The sequence below is a fragment of the Schistocerca serialis genome, chromosome 8 (genome assembly GCF_023864345.2).
Source record: "Schistocerca serialis cubense isolate TAMUIC-IGC-003099 chromosome 8, iqSchSeri2.2, whole genome shotgun sequence".
Classification (NCBI taxonomy): Eukaryota; Metazoa; Arthropoda; class Insecta; order Orthoptera; family Acrididae; genus Schistocerca; species Schistocerca serialis.
Window position 1 is genome coordinate 493520525 of NC_064645.1, and position 25548 is coordinate 493546072.

General features: G+C 42.9%; 1 protein-coding gene across 1 annotated transcript in view; it reads left to right on the forward strand.

Annotated features, from left to right (window-relative positions):
• LOC126417089 (orexin receptor type 2-like) overlaps nt 1-22105 on the forward strand; it is a gene marked incomplete at its 5' end in the record, with an annotated part of 145116 nt that extends 123011 nt beyond the window's left edge. Inside the window, one exon of the mRNA XM_050084983.1 lies at nt 21795-22105. Coding sequence (XP_049940940.1) covers nt 21795-22105 — 311 coding nt within the window. The remainder of the gene's footprint in view (nt 1-21794) is intronic.
• Nucleotides 22106-25548: the final 3443 nt, after the last annotated feature.

Genomic DNA, 25548 nt, shown 5'->3' on the forward strand with positions numbered 1-25548 from the left:
AAGTAGAGAGAATATAAAATGTAGACTGGCAATGGCAATGAAAGCGTTTCTGAAGAAGAAAAATTTGTTAACATCGAGTATAGATTTCAGTGTCAGGGAGTCGTTTCTGAAAGTATTTGTGTGGAGTGTAGCCATGTATGGAAGTGAAACATGGACGATAAATAGTTTAGACAAGAAGAGAATAGAATCTTTCGTAATGTGGTGCTACAGAAGAATGCTGAAGATTATATGGGTGGATCAAATAATTAATGAGGAGGTATTGAATAGAATCGGAGAAAAGATAAATTTGTGGCACAATTTGACTAGAAGAAGGGATCGGTTGGTAGGGCATATAATCTGAGGCATCAAGGGATCACCAATTTAGTATTGGAGGGCACCGTGGAGGGTAAAAATCGTAGAGGGAGACCAAGAGATGAATACACTAAACAGATTCAGAAGGCTGTAGGTTGCAGTAGATACTGGGAGATGAAGAAGCTTGCACGGGATACAGTAGCACGGAGAGCTGCATCAAACCAGTCTCTGGACTGAAGACCACAACAACAATTCAACTCAGTTTCGATATACTACATCCGCAAAACGACGTGATCAACAGTTTCTCTCAGCAGATCCGCTGGAATCCAAGCAACATCTTTCTGTGTCCTGGCTTTCAGATGAGGTAGAGACCAAATATGTCCCTAGTAAATGCGTTCTTTTAGATGTCCCCAAAGCCAAAAGTCACATGGATTCACATCAGACGTTTTAGCAGGCCATGCATCTAGAAAACCTCTGGCGATAACACGTTCGCGGAACATTGCGAGTGACAAGATACGATGTGTTGCGCCATCTTGCATGAAAACAGCGGTTTCCACACTGTTGCACTCGTCGAAAGCAGAAATCACACGCTGTGTAAGGAGGTCTATATAAAGCGCACACATCGCAGAACACCTGTCAGCCCATGTGGGCTTCTCTTCAAAGAACAGCGGGCCGAGAATAAAGGTGCTTGTGGATCCACACCATACAGTCACGTATGGCGAGTGCAATGACTCTTTGTGAACAAAACGCAGTTTACCAGCACCCCAAATTCGGCAATTCTGTGCATCCACTGCACCTTTTAGTGTAAAATATGCCTCGTCACTCCATAAAATATTGCCCAAACACATCTCATGAACTTCGATCCATGCCAGAAACCGAAGAGCAAATTCACAAGTTTGCTGCAGATCATGAGGTTTCAGTTGCTGCAGCGTCTGGGTCTTGTACAAGCAACTGTACCACCGTAAAATAAACCGCAAAACTTCCCAAACTGTTGACCATGGGACGAATAAGTCTCGTGACACGACACGAACGCAAGCACTACCTGGGACACTTGCTGCGTGGTCAGTTACAGCAATAGCAACCTCGTCAATAACTTCCTCTTCCAGGTGCCACACCAAACCCCACCCGTGTTTTCGAATTTCATTATCTTCTTTAAACCATTTAATGACACCGGGCCTCTCCTCAGACCTTTTAGTCGGCGATATTCTCTCAGTGCAGCAGCGTAATTGCTGCTGTTCACATAAAACTGTTCCACTAACAGTCCCTGGTCTCTCTTATCGATAGCCATATTGTTCACTCATGTTGTGACTTGTCAAATGACAGTGTGGAGCTCGTACCAGAATACATACAGTGTACAGCGCCAGATTTGCAGCTGGTAGCCTAAATACACTCCTGGAAATGGAAAAAAGAACACATTGACACCGGTGTGTCAGACCCACCATACTTGCTCCGGACACTGCGAGAGGGCTGTACAAGCAATGATCACACGCACGGCACAGCGGACACACCAGGAACCGCGGTGTTGGCCGTCGAATGGCGCTAGCTGCGCAGCATTTGTGCACCGCCGCCGTCAGTGTCAGCCAGTTTGCCGTGGCATACGGAGCTCCATCGCCGTCTTTAACACTGGTAGCATGCCGCGACAGCGTGGACGTGAACCGTATGTGCAGTTGACGGACTTTGAGCGAGGGAGTACAGTGGGCATGCGGGAGGCCGGGTGGACGTACCGCCGAATTGCTCAACACGTGGGGCGTGAGGTCTCCACAGTACATCGATGTTGTCGCCAGTGGTCGGCGGAAGGTGCACGTGCCCGTCGAACTGGGACCGGACCGCAGCGACGCACGGATGCACGCCAAGACCGTAGGATCCTACGCAGTGCCGTAGGGGACCGCACCGCCACTTGCCAGCAAATTAGGGACACTGTTGCTCCTGGGGTATCGGCGAGGACCATTCGCAACCGTCTCCATGAAGCTGGGCTACGGTCCCGCACACCGTTAGGCCGTCTTCCGCTCACGCCCCAACATCGTGCAGCCCGCCTCCAGTGGTGTCGCGACAGGCGTGAATGGAGGGACGAATGGAGACGTGTCGTCTTCAGCGATGAGAGTCGCTTCTGCCTTGGTGCCAATGATGGTCGTATGCGTGTTTGGCGCCGTGCAGGTGAGCGCCACAATCAGGACTGCATACGACCGAGGCACACAGGGCCAACACCCGGCATCATGGTGTGGGGAGCGATCTCCTACACTGGCCGTACACCACTGGTGATCGTCGAGGGGACACTGAATAGTGCACGGTACATTCAAACCGTCATCGAACCCATCGTTCTACCATTACTAGACCGGCAAGGGAACTTGCTGTTCCAACAGGACAATGCACGTCCGCATGTATCCCGTGCCACCCAACGTGCTCTAGAAGGTGTAAGTCAACTACCCTGGCCAGCAAGATCTCCGGATCTGTCCCCCATTGAGCATGTTTGGGACTGTATGAAGCGTCGTCTCACGCGGTCTGCACGTCCAGCACGAACGCTGGTCCAACTGAGGCGCCAGGTGGAAATGGCATGGCAAGCCGTTCCACAGGACTACATCCAGCATCTCTACGATCGTCTCCATGGGAGAATAGCAGCCTGCATTGTTGCGAAAGGTGGATATACACTGTACTAGTGCCGACATTGTGCATGCTCTGTTGCCTGTGTCTATGTGCCTGTGGTTCTGTCAGTGTGATCATGTGATGTATCCGACCCCAGGAATGTGTCAATAAAGTTTCCCCTTCCTGGGACAATGAATTCACGGTGTTCTTATTTCAATTTCCAGGAGTGTAGAAACTAATGTTTTTCCAAGCCGCGATATGGTCGCGAATGGAACAGAGATCCAGAAAGTGTAGAATAAATTTCTTTATTTCACGTCTATGATCACAGGCATGTCGGTCCTCAGACAACCGATTCCGGTCAGCAATGACCATGAGCAGATCTGCAGGAAAAAATGGGACAAAACAAAAGTACAGCTTAAAACAATAAAATAGGCCACGATGAAAAAGTATTACACACACACACACACACACACACACACACACACACACACACACACACACACACAGACACACACATGTGAAAATAATGCGCTTTAAATATGACGAGGCATACCTATTTGAACAGTAGCACTGTTAACAACATGACTGTCGTATAGCCCATATTTTTTTGTATGTGTGACGGTGCTGGCGCTGATTTTGTGTTTACCATTTGACAATGCCACTGTGGCTGCATTATATTAGGACATGTTTTAAAGACAGGTGGGTCTCGTCATATTTAAAGCGCATAATTTTCACATGTATGTCAGTAATAATTTTTCATTGTGGCCTATTTTATTCTTTTAAGCTGCAGACAATCCACTAGTTGTATAAGTGTTCTTTCTCATGTTTTGCTGCAGACCTGAAGATGGTCACTGCCGACCGAAATCAGTAGTCTGAGGATCTATATGTTTTTGATCATAGACATGAAATAAAGAAATTTATTCTAATGTCTTTCCAGGGTAAATCTGCTCTACATTAATGTATTAGCATATCTACCAAGATTCGCTGCCACACTGGACCTCCGTGAGTACCTGCCCTTTAATAATAAACATTCGGCACAATAATATTGCGCAATATTGTTGACGTTGTCCCTAGATGGCTCAATGAAACTGTCTAGTGTTTAGTCTGATTCGATTTTAAGACGATCAACACTCTTCTGCCATGGTGATTGCGCAACTTTCTTCCAAGCAGAAGAAAAAGGGGTGAATGAAAAATTGGCATAAGGAGCGCGTAAAATTCATTAATGATAACTTACTAAGAAAACTTGGGTTGAAAGAGGTAAATGATCATAAAATTTTAGTACACCTGCTGGTCCAACATTTGATACATTACCGTTACTGGCAAAGATTACCCCCCATGTTTTTTTTCCTAAAGATTATTTTTAAAAAGTCGGTCCGAGCAGCTGTAGCATACAGCTTCCTATATCTAGCGAGCAACTGCTCATAAGAGTTACTTATTCATTTTCCAATTTTTTACCCTTCTGCCACAACATCCCATAATGTTGAAAATCATTTCTACTTTTCATTGCAACATACACACATCAAATAACGTTTTGCATCACCCCCGTTCCCAGAACTCCTGAAGACAGATGTTGACTGTGGATGTTGTATTACAGACACAGTCCCTTTGACTGTTCAGAGATGTCATTAAACACGCCCAAAGCTGTGAACAACCATGCATGAGCAGCGCCTATTTTACGGAGGAGGTCCGACAGCCGATCAATTCCAGTCATTCCACCAGGAAGGAGGTATACGACTCGTCTTGTCTACAGTTCAACCATGCCTAGATGGTGAATACCGCGGTTCGATCGCGTCCGCATTGTTACATTCTGCCAGGAAGGGCTTTCAACAAGGGAAGTGTCCAGGTGTCTCGGAGTGAACCAAAGTGATGTTGTTCAGACATGGAGAGGATACAGAGAGACAGGAACTGTCGATGAGATGACTCGCTCAGGCCACCCAACGGCTACTACTGCAGTGGATGACCGCTCTCTAAGGATTATGGCTCGGAGGAACCCTGACAGCAACGCCACCGTGTAGAATAATGCATTTCGTGCAGCCACAGGACGTCGTGTTATGACTCAAACTGTGTGCAATAGGCTGCAGGGTGCGCAACTTCACTCCCGACGTCCATGGCGAGGCCCATCTTTGCAACCACGACACCATGCAGCGCGGTATAGATGGGCCCAATAACATGCCGAATGGACCGCTCAGGTTTGGCATCACGTTCTCTTCAGCGATGAGTGTCGCGTATGCCTTCAACCAGACAATCGTCGGAGACGTGTTTGGAGGCAACCCTGTCAGGTTGAAAGCTCTAGACACACTGTCCAGTGAGTGCAGCAAGGTGGAGGTTCCCTGCTGTTTTGGGGTGGTATTATGTGGGGCCGATGTACGCCGCTGGTGGTTATGGAAGGCGCCGTAACGGCTGTACGATACGTGAATGCCATCCTCCGACCGATAGTGCAACCATATCGGCAGTATATTCCCGAGGCATTCGTCTTCAAGGACGACAATTCGCGCCCCCATCGAGCACTTCTTGTGAATGACTTCCTTCAGGATAACGACATCGCTCGACTAGAGTGGCCAGCATGTTCTCCAGACAAGAATCCTATCGAACATGCCTGGGATAGTTTGAAGAGGGCTGTTTATGAACGACTCTGAGGGATCTACGCCGAATTGCTGTTGAGGAGTGGAACATTCAGGACCAACAGTGCCTTGATGAACTTGTGGATAGTATGCCACGACTAGTACAGGCATGCATCAGTGCAAGAGGACGTGCTACTGGGTATCAGAGGTACCGATGTGTACAGCAGTCTGGACCACCATCTCTGAAGGTCTCACTGTACGGTGGTACAACATGCAATGTGTGGTTTTCATGAGCAATAAAAAGGGAGGTTATGATGTTTATATTTATCGCTATTCCAATTTTCTGTACAGGTTCAAGAACTCTCGGAACCGAGGTGTTGCAAAACTTTTTTTGATGTGTGTATAGAACTCCTTTTAGTAGATAAAAATGTCATCAAAGCAAGTGAACGAGTGGCAAGAATATTGTCAATACTGTTCACAGACAGCGCAGTATTTCTCAGGTTGCACAATACGTTTCAAAAATTTATGATCACTTTAGCATTATTACACAGCGGCCCAACATAACCCATGCACGTTCGATACTTTTGCACAACTACAAGAAATGAGGAACAATATTGATCATCTAGGGGCTGATTAATGGCTCCATAGTTGGTGGTGGTGGTGATGGTTAGTGTTTAACTTCCCGTCGACAACGAGGCCATTAGAGACGGAGCGCAAGCTCGGGTTAGGGAAGGACGGGGAAGGAAATCGGCCGTGCCCTTTCAAAGGAACCATCCCGGCATTTGCCTGAAACGATTTAGGGAAATCACGGAAAACCTAAATCAGGATGGCCGGAGACGGGATTGAACCGTCGTCCTCCCGAATGCGAGTCCAGTGTGCTAACCACTGCGCCACCTCGCTCGGTGGGGCTCCATAGTTCACATTACCTGTAATCGATAGTGACTTAGGTACTCTTCGCTTTTCAAACGAGTTAGTGACTTTACAAATGTACTCTAATATTCAGTAGTCTTTCATTTTTTGTCAGCGATGTAATGTTCAAAATTAAATGAAAAATAGTCATCATCCTTGGTTCTCACCAAGGTTTTTCAGGAGGTTCCCGTTCGTTGTAAGGTAAAGGCCTGAACTGGAATCCGCTCCCAAATATTCCCAAGTGGGACTCCCTCTGCCGCACTACCAACTCGGCTAGTAGTTGGCGGATTTCAACAATGATTGACAGAAATCTCAAAACGCCATATTCAACATATCTCGTACTTACAGTTGTTGGAGTAGGGTGCGCACTGTAGATTGATCCAAGCGTATCAATACATATTCCATGACGTAATTCATTGCTGGTAGAAATACAACAGATTTTGGTGCGCTTCTGCGTCTCCTTAGTCGGCTCATTTCACGTTATGTAACGTACATAATAGAAAGTGAAATGTGCAGTGATAATTTTCATATAACCTTTTCATTCTATTTTTGTACAGCAAATTTTTATTGATGGGATTTTATTTGATGTAACTAATATGGATTACTTAATTATTAAAGGTAGTCCAGAGAAATGACAGGTTGTTCCGCTGTCAAAAATCAAAATTGCAGTGAAGGTGCCTTCAAGAGGCTAGTATTTCCAAGAAATTAAGGAAATAGGGCCATATGTAGGGTTTGTTGACATCTAGCTGCGGTGTGTGCATACGAGGAGAAATTTTACGTTGCATAACTTGCCTAAGTGACATTTAACATCAATTTTCATTAAAAGCCTTCAATGTAGTACTTGATGTTTATTATCTAATTGTATAAAGTTTTGCTTTACAATGTATGAGTTAATGAATTAATAAGACAAAAAACTAAAAGAAAGCCATCCGCTGTGGCCGAGCGGTTCTAGGCACTTCAATCCGGAACCGCGCTGCTGCTACGGTCGTAGGTTCGAGTCCTGCCTCGGGCATGGATGTGTGTGATGTTATTAGATTAGATAGGTTTAAGTAGTTCTAAGTCTAGGGGACTGATGACGTCAGATGTTAAGTCCCATAGTGTTTAGAGCCATTGGAACCATTTGATGCAAAAGAAAGCTGAATTAACTAAGATATTCAACATGATTTATAAACATCACTATGAACAATTGTATTAAAAAAGAACAAAAATTAACTTTCATGTCTATACAAAAATCATTATTTCAGTTCTAAGAATAACATTACTGTAAAGAGTAGGAAATACTTTTGTTAGGCAGATGCCAGTTAACAAAGGGATGTAGCAACTAAGCAAAGTTTACCTGTATTTATTTCAAAGAAAACATTTCCTCAAATAATCAGCTTTAAAATGGAAGTTTTGTATATCGTTACTGAATAAATTGTTTATGCCTACACTTCATCTTAATTGAGTACTTATAAAATCTTCATAACTTATTTCTATTTAAGTGAAAATGTTGGACCTGTCTTCTAACAAGGTTGGTCAAAGCCTGTTTTTGACCAATTTCAGTTCTCAAAATGACATTTTTCAAGTGTTTTTGATATCTTAAGTGACAGGTACATTCTTAGAGCGACCTTGATATTAGAAATACAAATTGGCATTTTACAGGTACTGCAAGCAATCCATCTCATTTCATATTGCTTAAATTCAAGCGACCATTCTTTTAAAACAGTCTTGTTGGTGTGCTGTCGCCATTTGCACCATATCAGGAAAGAAGGTTCAGCATAACGGTCATCGATGTTTTTCTACCCAATATGAAAGGTGGTTACAATTAAACTGACAGTGTTTCGAGTGTTGCAGTGCGGGCTGTATACATCGCAGGTACGTTCGTCAATAGGTGAGCTCGTTGATCATGATGAAAAAAATTACAATTCCGCTTTCCACCACCGGGTGAAAATATGGCGTAGTAGGCAGTCAAAATGTGGTGTTGGTCCAGAAAAAAGGGAGGAACGAACAAACAGATGATAACTGTGGTTCTTGTACGTTTATTATGATATGTTTACAAGTTACAACACATTTCCAGTATGGTCTCCTGGCTGAGTAACATGCTGCATTCGTTAACACGGCTTGGTCGACATTTCTCACAGCATATCCGGTAGAATCAGAGTGATTTGTCGTCGTACGCTGTCCTTCAGAAACTTCGACACAAACTCTGTCTTGCAGCTGCTCTAGCACCTGAAGGCAGGCAAGCTCTACCTGAAGGGTGTCGAAGGGGATACCTAACTCTCAGGTGTCAGAGCACTCACGAAGCTGAATGCGTGTCGCAGTTTCTGACAGGTACAGCCTTTGCCTGCGCCATTTAAGCGTATGAACCCTTTGCTGCTTCGGATCACCAGATTTTGTCGAACCGTTTTTAACAGTACCTAGTGGTTTCAAGCTATACAGCAGAGCAAAAATTGCGGTCGGGATACACTCCAAAGGGATCAGGGGTTCAAGGGGCTGTAGCCCCACGATATCCTGAGAATAGGGTTGAAACGCCCAAGGGATGGCAGCAGTGTCGAACTTTGTGAAGAACCTCGTCCTTTGCTCATCACACTGCGAACTATGGTATTCGGCTACGAAATATGTGGGAATCAACGCCCCAAGCGAAGGAGTTGTTTCATTGACGCACTTTATGCCATTCCCTGAGGCCTTTTCGCGTCGATTCTAAGCGGCGGTGTGTGTGACAGGTTTTACTCGGCTACCTATAAGAAAACCACGTGACTTCAACACTGGGCGTCGCACTTTTGAACTCCATCGCTTAGGCGTTAAGATAAGGGGGTGAAATGTTGATAAGAGGGGGTGTGACGACCTTCCCATCGTGTGACACGTATGCTGGGCGGAGCTGTGGTGAAATCTGGTGTCATTGTTACACGATTAACCCACCTAAGACGTGACATCAAGTTCTGAACTGTCCCCCTTTTTTTCGCATACCTTGCCGTTTCAAGTTTTGTCGAGCCCGAGGGTGATGTCGCATGGCGATACGATTTTGCACCCTTGCAGAGAAAGGTTGTAGGCAACTTTGAGCCAGATTTCAAATTTCTACGTCAAAATGGGAAACAGTTTTGGGATTTGGAAAAAGTGACCCTTTAATTGCGTTGCACAGTGTATTTAGTTCACAGTCAAATATTCTTCGAAACTCCACTCATAGTTTCTCCATGTGCTTCTTTCCTGTGTCAAAAGTTCCAAGTTCTTCATCTGGTAGAAAATCCGAAGAAATTCTGGTCGTATGTAAAGTACACAAGCGGCAAGACGCAGTCAATACCTTCGCTGCGCAGTGCCGATGGTACTGTTACCGACGACTGTGCCGCTAACGCGGAGTTACTGAACGCAGTTTTCCGAAATTCCTTCACCAGGGAAGACGAATGGAATATTCCAGAATTTGAAACACGAACAGCTGCTAGCATGAGTTTCTTAGAAGGAGATACCTTGGGGGTTGCGAAGTAACTCAAATCGCTTATATGGGCAAATCTTCGGGTCCAGATTGTATACCGATTAGACTAAGCTGATACAATAGCTCCCTACTTAGCAATCATTTACAACCGCTCGCTCACCGATAGATCTGTACCTACAGATTGGAAAATTGCGCAGGTCGCACCAGTGTTTAAGAAGGGTAGTAGGAGTAATCCATCGAACTACAGACCTGTATCATTGACGTCGGTTTGCAGTAGGGTTTTGGAGTATATACTGTATTCAAACATTATGAATCACCTCGAAGGGAACGATCTATTGATACGTAATCAGCATGGTTTCAGAAAACATCGTTCTTGTGCAACGCAGGTAGATCTTTATTCGCACGAAGCAATGGCCGCTGTGGTCAGGGGATCTCAAGTTGATTCCGTATTTCTAGATTTCCGGAAAGCTTTTGACACCGTTCCTCACAAGCGACTTCTAATCAAGCTGCGGGCCTATGGGGTATCGTCTCAGTTGTGCGACTGGACTCGTGATTTCCAGTCAGGAAGGTCGCAGTTCGTAGTAATAGACGGCAAATCATCGAGTAAAACTGAAGTGATATCAGGTGTTCCCCAGGGAAGCGTCCTGGGACCTCTGCTGTTCCTGATCTATATAAATGACCTGGGTGACAATCTGAGCAGTTCTCTTAGGTTGTTCGCAGATGATGCTGCAATTTACCGTCTAGTAAGGTCATCCGAAGACCAGTATCAGTTGCAAAGCGATTTAGAAAAGATTGCTGTATGGTGTGGCAGGTGGCAGTTGACGCTAAATAACGAAAAGTGTGAGGTGATCCACATGAGTTCCGAAAGAAATCCGTTGGAATTCGATTACTAGATAAATAGTACAATTCTCTAGGCTGTCAATTCAACTAAGTACCTGGGTGTCAAAATTACGAACAACTTCAGTTGGAAAGACCACATAGATAATATTGTGGGGAATGTGACCAAAGGTTGCGTTTCATTGGCAAGACGCATAGAAGAAGCAACAAGTCCACTAAAGAGACAGCTTACACTGCAGTCGTTCGTCCTCTGGTAGAATACTGCTGCGCGGTGTGGGATCCTTACCAGGTGGGATTGACGGTGGACATCGAAAGGGGGCAAAAAAGGGCAGCTCGTTTTGTATTATCACGTAATAGGGGAGAGAGTGTGGCAGATATGATACACGAGTTGGGATGGAAGTCATTAAAGCAAAGACGTTTTTCGTCGCGACGAGATCTATTTACGAAATTTCAGTCACCAACTTTCTCTTCCGAATGCGAAAATATTTTGTTGAGCCTAACCTACATAGGTAGGAATGATCATCCAAATAAAATAAGAGAAATCAGAGCTCGAACAGAAAAGTTTAGGTGTTCGTTTATCCCGCGCGCTGTTCGGGAGTGGAATGGTAGAGAGATAGTATGATTGTGGTTCGATGAACCCTCTGCCAAGCATGTGAATTGCAGAGTAATCATGTAAATGTAGATGTAGATGTAGAGATACGAAATTACTGCTTTATATCTAGTTTACTGAACGTATAAATCTTCCCACTTTTGTAGTTGGCCTTTGTGTTTTGGTAATCACAACCGTCTCGTGTTCATTGATACCAGTTTCGATGTGGACTCCCTCAAAGAGGTCAGGTCTATTTGTTGCATTAGATTTTATATATTTTCATCACGAGTCGGACTCCATACGATGTGTTCTGGCTAGTTTGCAGAGAAGGGATTTAGTAATGTTTCACAGGATGTATTGCCACGTTAACAAAACTGTAATTACCCCAATTTGAACGATTTAAGTCTGCTCCAATGATTACAGCACGATTGAACAACTTACGTACAAGCAAATTGGTGTGTTCTCTAAAGTTTCGCTTACATCAGAAAGTGGGCAATAGAAGGGTACAATTGCAATTTTATGCCCAGCCCTGACATTGATTCTTGCCCAAGTAATCTCACGTGCAGCTTCAATTTCTAGCTCGGTGGATTTGAGTTTTTTATCTGCTGCGAGAAATATGCCACTTCACTTTCCCATTAGTTTAGCATTTCGATATGTGCTTGAATTTTCCCCAGAAATCTCACTGCTGTCAACTGCAGCCTTAACCAGCTCCCTGTACCCAGTATTATGTCAGACTCGCCGCTTTTTAGGACCGCTTCAAACTCTGGCAATTTGTTGTGAACGCTTCATTGGTTAACTACTAGGATTCTAATACTCTCACCTCTGAAAGAGGATGGGGGGGGGGGGATATTTCTTTGGATCTTACACTAATACTTCCGGGTCCCTTATAGCTATTGTTGTTTGGACTGAACGGAGAGTCGCCTAATCCAAAAGAAAAACCTTATGGGCACCCCACACACAGTCAACTACCTGAGTAGCAGCCTCTGATTTGTAGTGCTCACTTGACCCACTTAGGGAAACCTTACAGTTCTCAAACGTATCGTGCACAGACCCTTTGCAGTCTCTGGTTCAAGCCTTCCACTCGACTCAGAACCAGGGTGGCAGCAATCTGTTCTCGGAACCATGCTGCAGACTGTGAGCTCCGTTCAAACTTCGTGAGAAAGTGGGATTCTCAGCTCCCTCTGCAGTTTTGCAATGGTCCAAGTATGGCTTCAGAGACCAGACGACGGGCTTCGTTTGTCCTAATGCGCGCTACAATCTTAAGTTAGTTACACCCTGTTGCCTTAGTGGCTATTGGGACAGCTCCTTCAACATGGTGAACGAGCTCCTCAGCCATACACAGTGAGTGCTCATAATGTTCGTCCCCATCCCTTTCTGCCATTTCTCTGTGAGGTACCATTATTCACCATACGTTTGAGTTGCCAACGATTAATAGATTTTGCATAGGGGACACAGCACATTTTCAAACATGTGAAGTGGGTGTCCCTGGCTCTGTTTCGATTTCAGTGGAAGACAGCGCTCCTACCACTAACACATCACTCACAGTGAAGTAGACGAGTGGCCATCGGTCTTGTATTTCCTGCAGAAGAGACGGTATCCACATGAGAGGATAGTATCTTGAGATACCGGTACCTTTGTGATCTTTGGTACAAAGCCCTAGGGGCCGTCCCATCACACTCATTTACAGCAGCTTCCAGTCGCTTGACAGTAACCACGGCGATTTCCACCTGCTTACGAACAGCAACTAACTAATCCCGTGCCCGAGAAGAACACACACAATGGTGGTGCAGTGTGCTTGGTGCATTTCACAGAATAGTATACAAATAACTTTAAGTTAATCTTGCCGATTCTCTTAATTTATAGGTACGATATCATAAAAGGATTACCAATAGTGTTTCACAACTGAGGCGATTTATAGTAAATACGAGATAGCTATTACAACAGAAAAGCTTGGTACAAATTTTACTGTTCCTCTGAAACTTTTTTCAGGTTCTGGACACTAACAAATTCAACAGTGGTGTTAATTTACGATGAACGCAGACAACGTATACTCCTGTTAAAAGAGAAAGCTAATGTGACCAGATGTGTTTTTACAATAACTGTAAATCACAGACGTCGATTTAGTACGAAATAGGTTATGCACAATACTCGACATTTAATCAGGATTATCCAAAATATGCGTGAGGGCTCTCTAAAGTAGATATAGCTATTGTGTGCTGTTATCTGTTAGACGACGCTAAAACACAACCCATACTCATTCATAGGTTAGTTTGGATGTGGCAGCCATTTCAATCATTTGTGCTACATGGTCTTTCCCGAGATGGAAAGGCGTAGTTCCTTCAGTGATCCGATATTTGCTTCTGGATAGAAGTAATTGTACGAAGATGAAAACAAAATTTGATGTTGTCTACGGCGGTCCATAACCATCAGTGACAATGTTCACACATCATCGATTCACCAAATTTAAAGATGGCCGAGTGTCTGTTTTAGAGGACCACTCAGGATGCCCAGCAAATCTTGAAAAAAAAATCCACAACACCATTCTCACTGATAATCAAACGAAAATGCACAAAGTGGCTGAGGAGATAGGTCAGTCTCATCAGCTGAAAAAAATTTACCGACGATATATGCGCGATATATACGTGTAAACCGTCATACTCATAAACTTTGTAGAAAATGGGAAACGGTCGCTAGACAGCGCCACAGAGAGATATAGGATCGCTTCTTAAAAAAATTGAAGGAACCATATCTCCATTTGGTGAAGAAGAAAGGGCAGTTTCACCACGACAATGTGGCAGCAGATTTCTCTGACGTCGTCTCTTACCAGATAGAATTGACGAAGGATATCGAAAAAGTTCAAAGAAGGGCAGTCCGTTTTGTACTATCGCGAAATAGGGGGGAGAGAATCACGGATATGATCCGCGAATTGGGAATGGCAGTCATTAATACAAAGGCGTTTCTCGTTGCGGCGAGATATTTTCACGAAATTTCAATCACCAACTTTCTCCTCCGAATGTGAAAATATTTTGCTGATGTCCATCCACATTGGCAGAAATTATAAAAGTAATAAAATAAGAGAAATCATAGCACACAGGTAAGGATTTCAGTAGTGGTTTTCCCAGGCGCTGTTCGAGAATGGAACTATAGGGAAATCGTGCAAAGTTGGTTAAGTGAAAACTGTAGAGCAGTCACGTAGATGCAGAAAAAGCTGCATTAATTGCTTTATTAATCACAGCCGTAACCCCGTATTTGCTCAGCCTGGCTTGTTGCGATTTCTTCTTGTTCCTAAACATCAAGACATGGCTAACAGGTGAAAAATTCTGCTCAAATAAGAACGTCATCGTCGAGACAGAGTCGTATTTTACAGATATTGACAACTCGTATTTTTCGTAGAGGTTAAACAGGGGTTGGAATTTTTGGATAAATACGAATGCCTATGAGGGCACTATATTGAAAAATAATTGTTTTCAGTGTTTCTTCATTACTAACGCTGGTACGTACTGAATCACCTTTATCCATTGGTCTCAGTTATTAGATGTCCTTCACAACAAATGCATCTAGATTGATAAGTCTGGTAAATTTTCATGACACAGAGGAATATTTTATCCAACGTGACTGTTGGTGATCGCAATTCTTGTAACAGGTTTGTTTCAAATAGGTCCAGTGCACAGTAATTCATTGACAATTATGTTAAGGCTGGTGTGGGCAAATAGCGTCCCACGGGCCGCACTGTGGTCAGCTAATCGTTTTATGCGGCCAGCTAAGACAGTCAGAATTTTCATGTAACAATTTATACCTTTTCTGAAATTCCAACTTAACTAATGCATGCAGTCACCAAAAGGTGAGGCCCTCCGCTAACCTCTGCTTCCATAAAGTGGCCTTCAAGCCAAATCTATCGTCCATCTCCGCCTTAAGGTATTAGGACCACATTTTGTGGAAACGGGGGAACTGTATTCATTGGCATCCCCACTTATCCCAGTCGCTGTCCTGTGGTTGCCTCAAGCTTGGTATTCTTTTCCTATTGCATGCTTAATCCACCTTGGCTTCACGTTTGATCGCAGTTCGGTGACCGAGCATGACGAAAATTAACAACAGAATATGCAATACCTAACAAAAACTATTTGTAGAATTTGTGTTCTCCGTATAACGGTGGAGTCCACATCTGTCACTGAAATAAGAAAACATTGCGCAGCTTGAGAAACTTACGTTTTTGCACAGTTTTCTCTGTACAGTCGGCAATTTTTCCAAGGATGTGGTTACAAGGGAAGACAGAAGGAAGCTTGGGTTTTAACGCCATGTCGACGACGAAGTCATTAGAGACAAAGCACAAGATCGGATTGGACAGAAATTGAGAAGAAAGTCAGCTGTGTTCTTTTTTAAAGAATCATTCCAGCATTCTTCTTAAGCGATTTAGGAAAACCACCAAAGTATCCAAGTAAGATAACATAAATTCAGTTATTACTAGCAAAGTAACGTGGAAACTCTATTGAGTTAGATCAAATGTACATTTCTTATAATTTTGTACATGGAGAAAAGAAAGGTGTATTTAGCATTGCAGAGCAGAAAAATAATATCAAATAAAAACAGGATCTACACTGTACAAGATCTTGTATGCAAACTAGTAGTACTGCCTTGGGCTAACAGTAGCAAACAGACGTTCTCAAAAGATGGGCTACCCCACCTGCCGACCTGATTCACAACTGACGAGCTATTATTACCGCCTCTCCACTAAAGGAACAGCCACCAACGCTGCCCATGTAATAACTTCCTGCATCGGACATACAGAAATTTAATACAGGTGTGGACCCAAGACATACGAGAAAAACATTTTACACATTCAATTTCACTTCATACTCAAAGGAGTACTCTCTTCTGTCTGCCTGCCGAAGAAGCATTTCAGTCACGTTCATTATCACGAGTGCATTCAACTGTAAAATTAGTATAAAATAGTATAAAACGAAATTAATTCTGGTTGTTATATTTATTTGATTGAAAAAAGTGAAAGTTATTGTTATATGTCGTTAAATCCATTACCATAAAATGAATAAATGGCGGGAGAATTGATTTACATCTGATGTTACTAGATGATGCCACCGTCCCTCTTCTGTGTATGTACAGTGTTCAGCACACTCCATTTTAAATAAACGAATTTCTGGTCAAAATCTACTACTTGTAGTGGGTGTGCATCACATTCTCGTGTGTAAATCAGCCACCAGCAATACCACGAGTGAGTCACGTCAGTGATGAGTTGACTGCGCGAAGTGCAGATTTCTAAAATACCAAGTAAGCTACAAACTGCACATGCGCAGAAATACGTGACTGTGGTGTGCTAACATTGGAAATTAACCTATTCTCACAGATCTCGCTCATGTTATAGTAGTGGCCTTTGTGTATTCTTAGTCTTTATTTTGTTGTTTACTTCGTTTTCGTGGTACATTGCAAAGATTGCTCGAGGGCCTAGTATCTTTCCTGCTATTGTTCTAAAGAGACAAAATATCTGAAAGCAAAGAGGTATTTAAGTTCTACAATGACTGTGCAAAGAAAAAGCCTACAGAATGCGCAGGCCTAATTGAGAACGTAAATGGATAAACGTTTTCTAATGAATATTGATTCAACATGTCAGAAGTATTTAACAAGAAAAATAATTTTCGATGTTATTTGACAATTACAAAGAAAAGAAGATACAAAGGATAAAGTAAAAGGGAGCTTTCTATATATTGTTAGATTTGTTTGTAAGTACATATTTTCTCGAGAAGGTAAATATAGATGTTTCGAAATGTTTAGATGACTTTTATTTCCATTCTCAGGAGTGTAGAGAATTTTCCAACCGACCTTTGTCCAGAACATCCACTAATAATTTAGCTTTGGTTATTAGCGAACTGTGTTATGACTGGTTTTCACACATTGTTACTATATTTCGACTTTTCTGTAAGAGGGGTTACAGCACATAACCACACTTTCACCATTCAGGTAGCAAACAGCACAGCACATAGCTTTCACAACAAAAGCAATTTTGGCGCTGACGTGTAAACAAAAACAACCACTCGTGACAGGTGAGACTCAGTACAGGTGGGGCGCCACATAGGCTCACTTGCCACGAGTGGTTGAACAGAATGACCGTCTCAATGCCAACCAGCATGGATTTCGAAAACATCGATCTTGTCGAACCCAACTCTCACTTTTCTCACATGAGATACTGAAAGCTTTGATCAAGGCAACCACGTAGATGCAATATTTCTTGATTTCCGGAAAGCGTCTGACTCAGTACTGCACCTATGCTTGTCAAAAGTAATATCATATGCGATATCGAGTGAAATTTGTGACTGTATTGAGGACCTTTTGGTACAGAGGACACAGCATGTTACCTTGGATTGAGAGTCATCGTCAGATGTAGAAGTGACTTCAGGACAGTAAAGTCAGGCTTTTTGCAGATCATGCAGTTATCTAAAATGAAATACCATCTCAAAGAAGCTGCATAAATATTCAGTCAAATCTTGATAAGATTTCAACGTGGTGCAGAGATTGGCAACTTGCTCCAAATGTTCAAAAGTATAAAATTTTTCACTTCAAATAACAAAAAAAACTTATTTTCCTACGACTATATCATCTCACGGTGGTTTGCAGAGCATAGATGAAGATGTACGTGTTGTCGATTGTGACAAAACTGCTCGAGTAGATGGGGATTTGAAACTACTGCATCTCAGAAATGTTTGGCTGTTTATTTCCGAATATGTTGCGATTTCGGAGAGTGTGTTTAGGCAGGATCCCAAAAGGGCAGCTTAAATGTCAATAAAGCCCCTTAAAAGTCATGTCACTAGGCAGTGCTGTCCCAGACTTTCTGCCTTTCTTGTGATGTCATGGACGTGTGCCGAGCAGCAACCAATTCACTAACAGCTGCGATAGGTAGATCTTCAGAACTCTTCACTCAACACAATCAGTTTATCATTGACATCACTGTCCCACTCGCGATGTGGTCGACTGTTGATTTACACGCAGCCACGTAACATGCATCCATCCCGAGTAGTCGATTTTGAGCAGAAAGTTGTTCGTGTAAAACACGATTTATACTAAAGTTGTTCGTTTCTTCTTGCTTGTGTTTTGCTGCTCCATAACTGTGTACTGAATTCATATCCACTCCAATTACTAAAAACTTCTTTATTATACTACACAGTCAGTTCTGGCTTTTATACAGAAGCCTTTTCTATTGAAGTCTGAAATCGTACCTGCAGTCAAACGATGTACAAAGGCTGTAATGAATACTTAAATATCTTATGTTACAGGAATGTGGGAGTTTTGACATGATAAACTTTTAAGTTTACAAATGTGCAGTATAAATATAGAAAGAAGAAAACATAAAAATATAGCATTACTGACTGTTCCGTCTGTGCTTGGTAGAACTTTTTATATGTTATGAATGAAAAAACACACAACAGTGGTGTAATATTCTATAATATTTATTGCTATTTCAGAAACCGGTTTTTGACTGTTGCGCCATCATTAGGTACGAAAATAAGTAAGTGGTGCAATGAAATTTTGTTGAATAAAAGATTTTGAACTAGTGCGTGTAATTTACAGGGTGTCTCCATTCCCAGAAATGAAAAAGTTAATGTCATATTTAAGAATAAAATGAGCGAAATTACTTCAATGTAAAAAAAAGTTTTAAAAATTTGACTTTCACTTACCTACTTTATCTCACCAGTATACCTTATTTGGTTGTAATTTACGATCTATTAAAGACAAGATTGTCTTGCTCAGGCACACCCTTGGAACATGTCACCAAATTTCATTGTTAAATTTATTTTCTTCTATAAATAATTGTTATAATTTGTATGTAATTCATCAGTTAATGTGTCTCTTATTTCATCTTAGTTAAATAATCTTACATCGCGTTTACACTTAAATAATTCCTCTTGTTTTATTCTTAAATCTTACATTAACATTTTCATCTCCGTAAATGGAGATACTCTGTAGATACACTAGTTTAAAATCTCTGCACCACATATTTATTTTTGTACCTGATGATAGCCGAAAGCCGATTTATGAAATAAATAATAAATATTGCAGAATATTGGACCACTGTTGTGTGTGTTTTCATTCATAAAGAAAAACATAGTTAATGTTGTGCTACAGGGAAGATAAGTTACGTGATTAAGAAACTAAAAGTCGAGTAGCTATAAAAAGTGATGTGCCCAACAATATCGTAGGAAAACGGGCTTATCACAACTGCAAAAACTGTACACATTGATAAATGAAAAGTATTGCCATGCTCTAGTATTAAAAGGAACTACATATCGACATGTTAGAGATTTTAAATGTTATACTTTATCAATAAAAAAACTAAATGTAGTTTATGGATTGAATGAAATTCCAAACTAATTTCAGTGGACGTTGCGTCACGCCAGATGGTCACGAGGTCTACGAGAAAGACAGGCCGTGGCGCGTACGTCACGAAGGTGGTCCTATGCTCGCTCGCTCAAATCAGCAGACAAACTTCGTTTCTACACCTGTTACCTCGTAACTAAGCGTGTTCGTACAAACGAAAACTGAATCTTCTACTGGAATCCGCTATTATGGAATATTACTGTTGTTGTTGTTGTTGTTGTTGTTATTGTTGTTGTGCTCTTCAGTCCTGAGACTGGTTTGATGAAGCTCTCCATGCTACTGTATCCTGTGCAAGCTGCTTCATCTCCCAGTACGTACTGCAGCCTACATCCTTCTGAATCTGCTTAGTGTATTCATCTCTTGGTCTCCCTCTACGATTTTTACCCTCCACGCTGCCCTCCAGTACTAAATTTGTGATCCCTTGATGCCTCAGAACATGTCCTACCAATCGATCCCTTCTTCTAGTCAAGTTGTGCCACAAACTCCTCTTCTCCCCAATCCTATTCAGTACCCCCTCATCAGTTATATGATCTACCCATATAATCTTCAGCATTCTTCTGTAGCACCACATTTCAAAAGCTTCTATTCTCTTCTTGTCCAAACTATTTATCGTCCATGTTTCACTTCCATACATGGCTACACTCCATACAAATACTTTCAGAAATGACTACCTGACACTTAAATCTGCACTCGATCTTAACAAATTCCTCTTCTTCAGAAACGCTTTCCTTGACATTGCCAGTCTACATTTTATATCTTCTCTACTTCGACCATCATCAGTTATTTTGCTCCCCAAATAGCAAAACTCCTTTACTACTTTAAGTGTCTCATTTGCTAATCTAATTCCTCGGCATCACCCGAGTTAATTAGACTACACTCCATTATCCTCGTTTTTCTTTTGTTGATGTTCATCTTATATCCTCCTTTCAAGATACTATGTATTCCGTTCAGCTGCTCTTCCATGTCCTTTGCTGTCTCTGACAGAATTACAATGTCACCGGCGAATCTCAAAGTTTTTATTTCTTCTCCATGGATTTTAATACCTACTCCGAATTTTCCTTTTGTTTCCTTTACTGCTTGCTCAATATACAGATTGAATAACATCGGGGAGAGGTTACAACCCTGTCTCACTCCCTTCCCAACCACTGCTTCTCTTTCATGCCCCTCGACTCTTGTACCTGTCATCTGGTTTCTGTACAAATTGTAAATAGCCTTTCGCTCCCTGTATTTTACCCCTGCCACCTTTAGAATTTGAAAGAGAGTATTCCAGTCAACATTGTCAAAAGCTTTCTCTAAGTCTACAAATGCTAGAAACGTAGGTTTGCCTTTCCTAAATCTTTCTTCTAAGATAAGTCGTAAGGTCAATATTGCCTCACGTGTTCCAACATTTCTATAGAATCCAAACTGATGTTGCCCGAGGTCGGCTTCTACTAGTTTTTCCATTCATCTGTAAAGAATTCGCGTTAGTATTTTGCAGCTGTGACTTATTGAACTGAGAGTTCGGTAATTTTCACATCTGTCAACACCTACTTTCTTTGGGTTTGGAATTATTATATTCTTTTTGAAGTCTGAGGGTATTGCGCCTGTCTCATACATCTTGCTCACCAGATAGTAGAGTTTTGTCAGGACTGGCTCTCCCAAGGCTGTCAGTAGTTCTAATGGAATGTTGTCTACTCCTGGGGCCTTGTTTCGACTCGGGTCTTTCAGTGCTCTGTCAAACTCTTCACTCAGTATCATATCCTGTTTTCATCTTCATCTACATCCTCTTCCATTTCCATAATATTGTCCTCAAGTACATCACCCTTGTATAGACCCTCTATATACTCCTTCCACCTTTCTACTTTCCCTTCCTTGCTTAGAAATGGGTTTCCATCTGAGCTCTTGATATTCATAAAGTGTTTCTCTTTTCTCCAAAGGTCTCTTTAATTTTCATGTAGGCAGTATCTATCTTACCACTAGTGAGATAAGCCTTCATAATAGCAGATGTTAGTACTTACACGCCCAGCTGCGAGTTAACAGGTTTAGAAACGCATATTGTCTGCTGAGCTGAACGAGCGACCGAGTTCAGGACTACCTTCGTGAAGTACGCGCCGCGGCCTGTCTTTCTCGTGGGCCTCGTGAAGATCAAGTGTAAAGTTACGTCCTCTTGTGCGGGTGTGCTGAAGTTGGAACACTCCGAAATTTTGTCGGTACAGTTCGCCGAAGCACTTTCCGATGAGCAGCTGGTGGCCGGTTTCAGGCAAGTTCCGGCGCGAGTTCCGGCGCACGTTCGGGCTGTGGTGCTGGCGCGGGGGCGGCAACCGGCTGGGCCCGACGCGGGGGCGGGCGCGGCGCGGCGGCCGGCGCACGCCCGGCAGGCTGGCGGGGGGCAGCTACGCGTGCGCCGGCGCCGGCACCTCCCCCGGCGCCGCCGGCAACTCCACCGTGGCGTACACGGGCCGCTTCACGGAGACGGTGCCGCTGCAGCAGACCGCCTCGGCCACGGCCAACGCCAGCCACCTGCCGCCCGCCGCCGCCGCCGCCATCGTCCGCATCGACGACGTCGACTGACGCCGGAGCCGGCTGGCCGCCGCCGACGACCACCTCGACGAGGTGGCCAGCACCAGTCTGTAGCGGAGGCGCCGCGGTGCCAGCCGGCCCACGCAGTAACCCTTAGAAGACCAGAAACCCCGGTTCTACTTCCGGACGCCACTTGATTGTAGGCTACAATGTTGGTTCAAGCAGAACAGCAGGTGATGCCAGGGCCCTGCATAGTGCCTCACGATGTGATTTCATTTGGATGCTCAAGATGCACGGTCCCACACAAACTCTGTTCGTCGTCAGTTTCACGCGAAATTAAACACTGCGCTATTAATCCTTCGTGTTTGTTGTTACCCAACTGGAGTCCCCTTCCTGCGTCCGTCTCTTAATGACCTCGATGTCGATGGGGCGTTAAACCTTAATCTTCCTTCCCGCTTCCTGCCAACCGTACAGATTTTATTTTTTATTTTGCATCCTGATCAAGTCTTGCGGGGAGTGCGAGGAGTGGAGGAAGCAAACTCCGCCTCTCAAAGCCCAACACACGGACAGCCGCGAAGACTGCCAAAGTAGGCAACGTTAATCAAAATACTAACTTCGCTAATCCGTTACTAAAAAGTTAAATTCGGTAAACGTTAAGGGGTACTTTACAAGAGGTATATCGGAAGTGAAAGTTAATCGATAATCGTGATTGGTGGTACTACACTTTATGTTGTGGAAGTAGAGAAATAAGCGAGTGAATCAAACAAGTACTAACTTCCCTAATCCGTTACTAAAAAATTAAATTCGTTAAACGTTTAAGGCGGTACTTTACAGGAGATATATCGGAAGTGTAAGTTAATCGATAATCGTGATTGATGTTGTGGAAGTGGAGAAATAAGCGAGTGAATCAAACGTATTACCGTCACTTACATAAAAAAATGTCTGCTTGGGGAAGTTTAGGTGGGACGTCGAGGACGTACAGCAATCATATTAGTAACAAAAAAAGTTCGTTATGCACCGGTCCCCACTAGCTTGGAACATAACGCTGCCATTGGCTGTAATGCCAAATGGCTCTCCAGTCATTCTCTGTCGTATTCTTTTAACCGGATTACTGCTACTGACCCCGCTGTTGATATCTGAATGGCCATGCTTCATTTTCCTTTTTGGCTTTCTTCGGTGGGACCATGCCGCCTTGTTTCTTAAAACTGTACATACCGCGATTCATGTGCTCTCTTTGTGTGTTCTTTCAAATCGTTAAGTGCGAGCGCTTAATGTTGATGTTTTTTTGGACAAGAACAGTTTACAATCGAAAAATATTTGTTCTCCCGATTCTGGATACAAAATTAACGTAATCACTTAAATGCGGCCACGGATTTTCATCAGTTGTAGATCTAGAATCCGATTCCAAGATCTAGTTTCCACAACCAATCCGCAAACAAAAATAAGTACTTAACGCAAACTCAGTAAACAAACTACAATAAACTGTAAATATTCTCGCTCGCAGTCGATCGTTTACACCAATCGCTCGCACCCCGGCGTAACCACACACCTACATGACCCGAACTTTGGAATACGATTTCCGCGGGCCGCGCGACGTCATTCAAAAAATAGTAGGTACCTAATTAACGATTAACGAACTCAAAGTTAACAGAAGTTACAAAATCCCTAAACGTCTTTAGAAATTAATTCAAAAATTAATCCGTTACTCGAAAAGTTAATTTCGTTAATTTATAATTAATGGTGTTGTGCCCAAATATGGTCACGGATGACGCGACACGTGTCTCCTCGTAACGACCACGGCACATAGAGTTACTCTATTGTCAGATCACTAATGTCGGCAACGACCAGACACAACATTCAGCTGGTCTAGAACCCGAGAGCCCACGTTCAGGACGTTCTGAACAAACTACAAATCACACCCTGTCTCGAAAAGCCACGTATGACTGTTAGTAGGTCTGTGCCACACGCTCATAGCACCTTTCACAAATCATCTCACTTTCCTAACACACACGTGTTCTGTTTTTCCTACCACTCATCTAGTACACTCGACACACAATGTCCGTTTAAATCACAAAATCAGGTGATGTTGCTTAAATATGCCGTATCAATAGTAAAGAATTTCCTTTTCTCCTTTAAACTTCTCGAGACATCTAGCACAATATGTTTCCAGTTACTTTTTAATGGTTTTCACCTATGTTTCACTACAGAACACGAAGCAACTTCAATATTTTCATAGCTCATATGAATAGGGCCACGTGAGCACAATGTATGGGACAAAGAAAGCCTGAGCCGTGGCTAAGTGTGTGTTTGTTTACATTAGGGTTGAACTTTCGATTAACATAGTATATAGTCCGATTTAAATCAGTTGGCACCTAAAGCTTACAGTCTAAAGATGCAGCAAGTACTGACTGCAGGCAGCTGCCATACAGGAATAGAAATTCCCTTTAGGGTCTTCAAAATTTTAACTGAGGCCAGTCTTTTATTTTTTTATTTAGTTTTTACTTTAATACCATACCACCTCACTTGGCCACGAATGTTTCCACAATTGTGCATTGCATTGAGTTTGATATGGAAGATGGCTTTTGTTTTGGTCACTATTTCACTCATAACAAGAAGCTTAAAGCCTATCTCACACAAAAGTACATAAAACTTCTGAAATTACATGTTCCCCTACACCCCTCTTTCAAGAACTTTCATTGCACATCGTAAGGCATATAAAATTAAATGTAACATGAAGCTCCTATTGCAACAGCTCACTAAGAACAGGCAGGCAGAATGCTTTGCGCAACACATGAGTCAACACAGTTGGAGCTGTCAATGCCGGGCGCTACTCCTCTGGTGTACTGATGGCAGGAGCGGTTCCACCCACCATCCATCAAATGCCAGCTAGTTTAAACTGGACTAAAGTGCAGCCACCTACATGGTGAGCAGTAGCTGTGCCAACACTGGCATATTCACAAACAGTACAACTTGTCAGTCTAGTACATAATGTCCACAAAAGCATCTTAGTTTTACAGTGTTGCACTGGTATTAATTGTTAATGTGTAGCACAACATCTGTACTGTGTGTAAGTTAATGAGTGTACTTTAAGAACACTGCAGGAAGGTGACATGGCTTGGTAACATCAGAAGTTATCTGTTGTCAGAGAGCTGAAAGACACAGTAAGAGGAAAAGTGCATTGTGTATGTCCAACACGAGTAGTGAAGTCCTAGCAGCAAACATTAGCTGTCTCATTGTTAGAGTGGACAGTGAGCTAATGATGGCAGTTAAGGTTGTACCATCGGTGGAAGCTGACATGCTGTTGTCATTTCTCATGATGAATATATCGTGTATACAGTACACAGCATGCAGGATGGAATTATGCAGGGCACTGGTACACAAAGTCTTCCAATATTCACATTCCTCAGTGTAGTAACCATGTTTGTTTCTCAGCAGAAATGGTCATGTGCAGTAACAGGGGGTGGAGCACAGTCACCCCTGTGTGTTGGAGGATG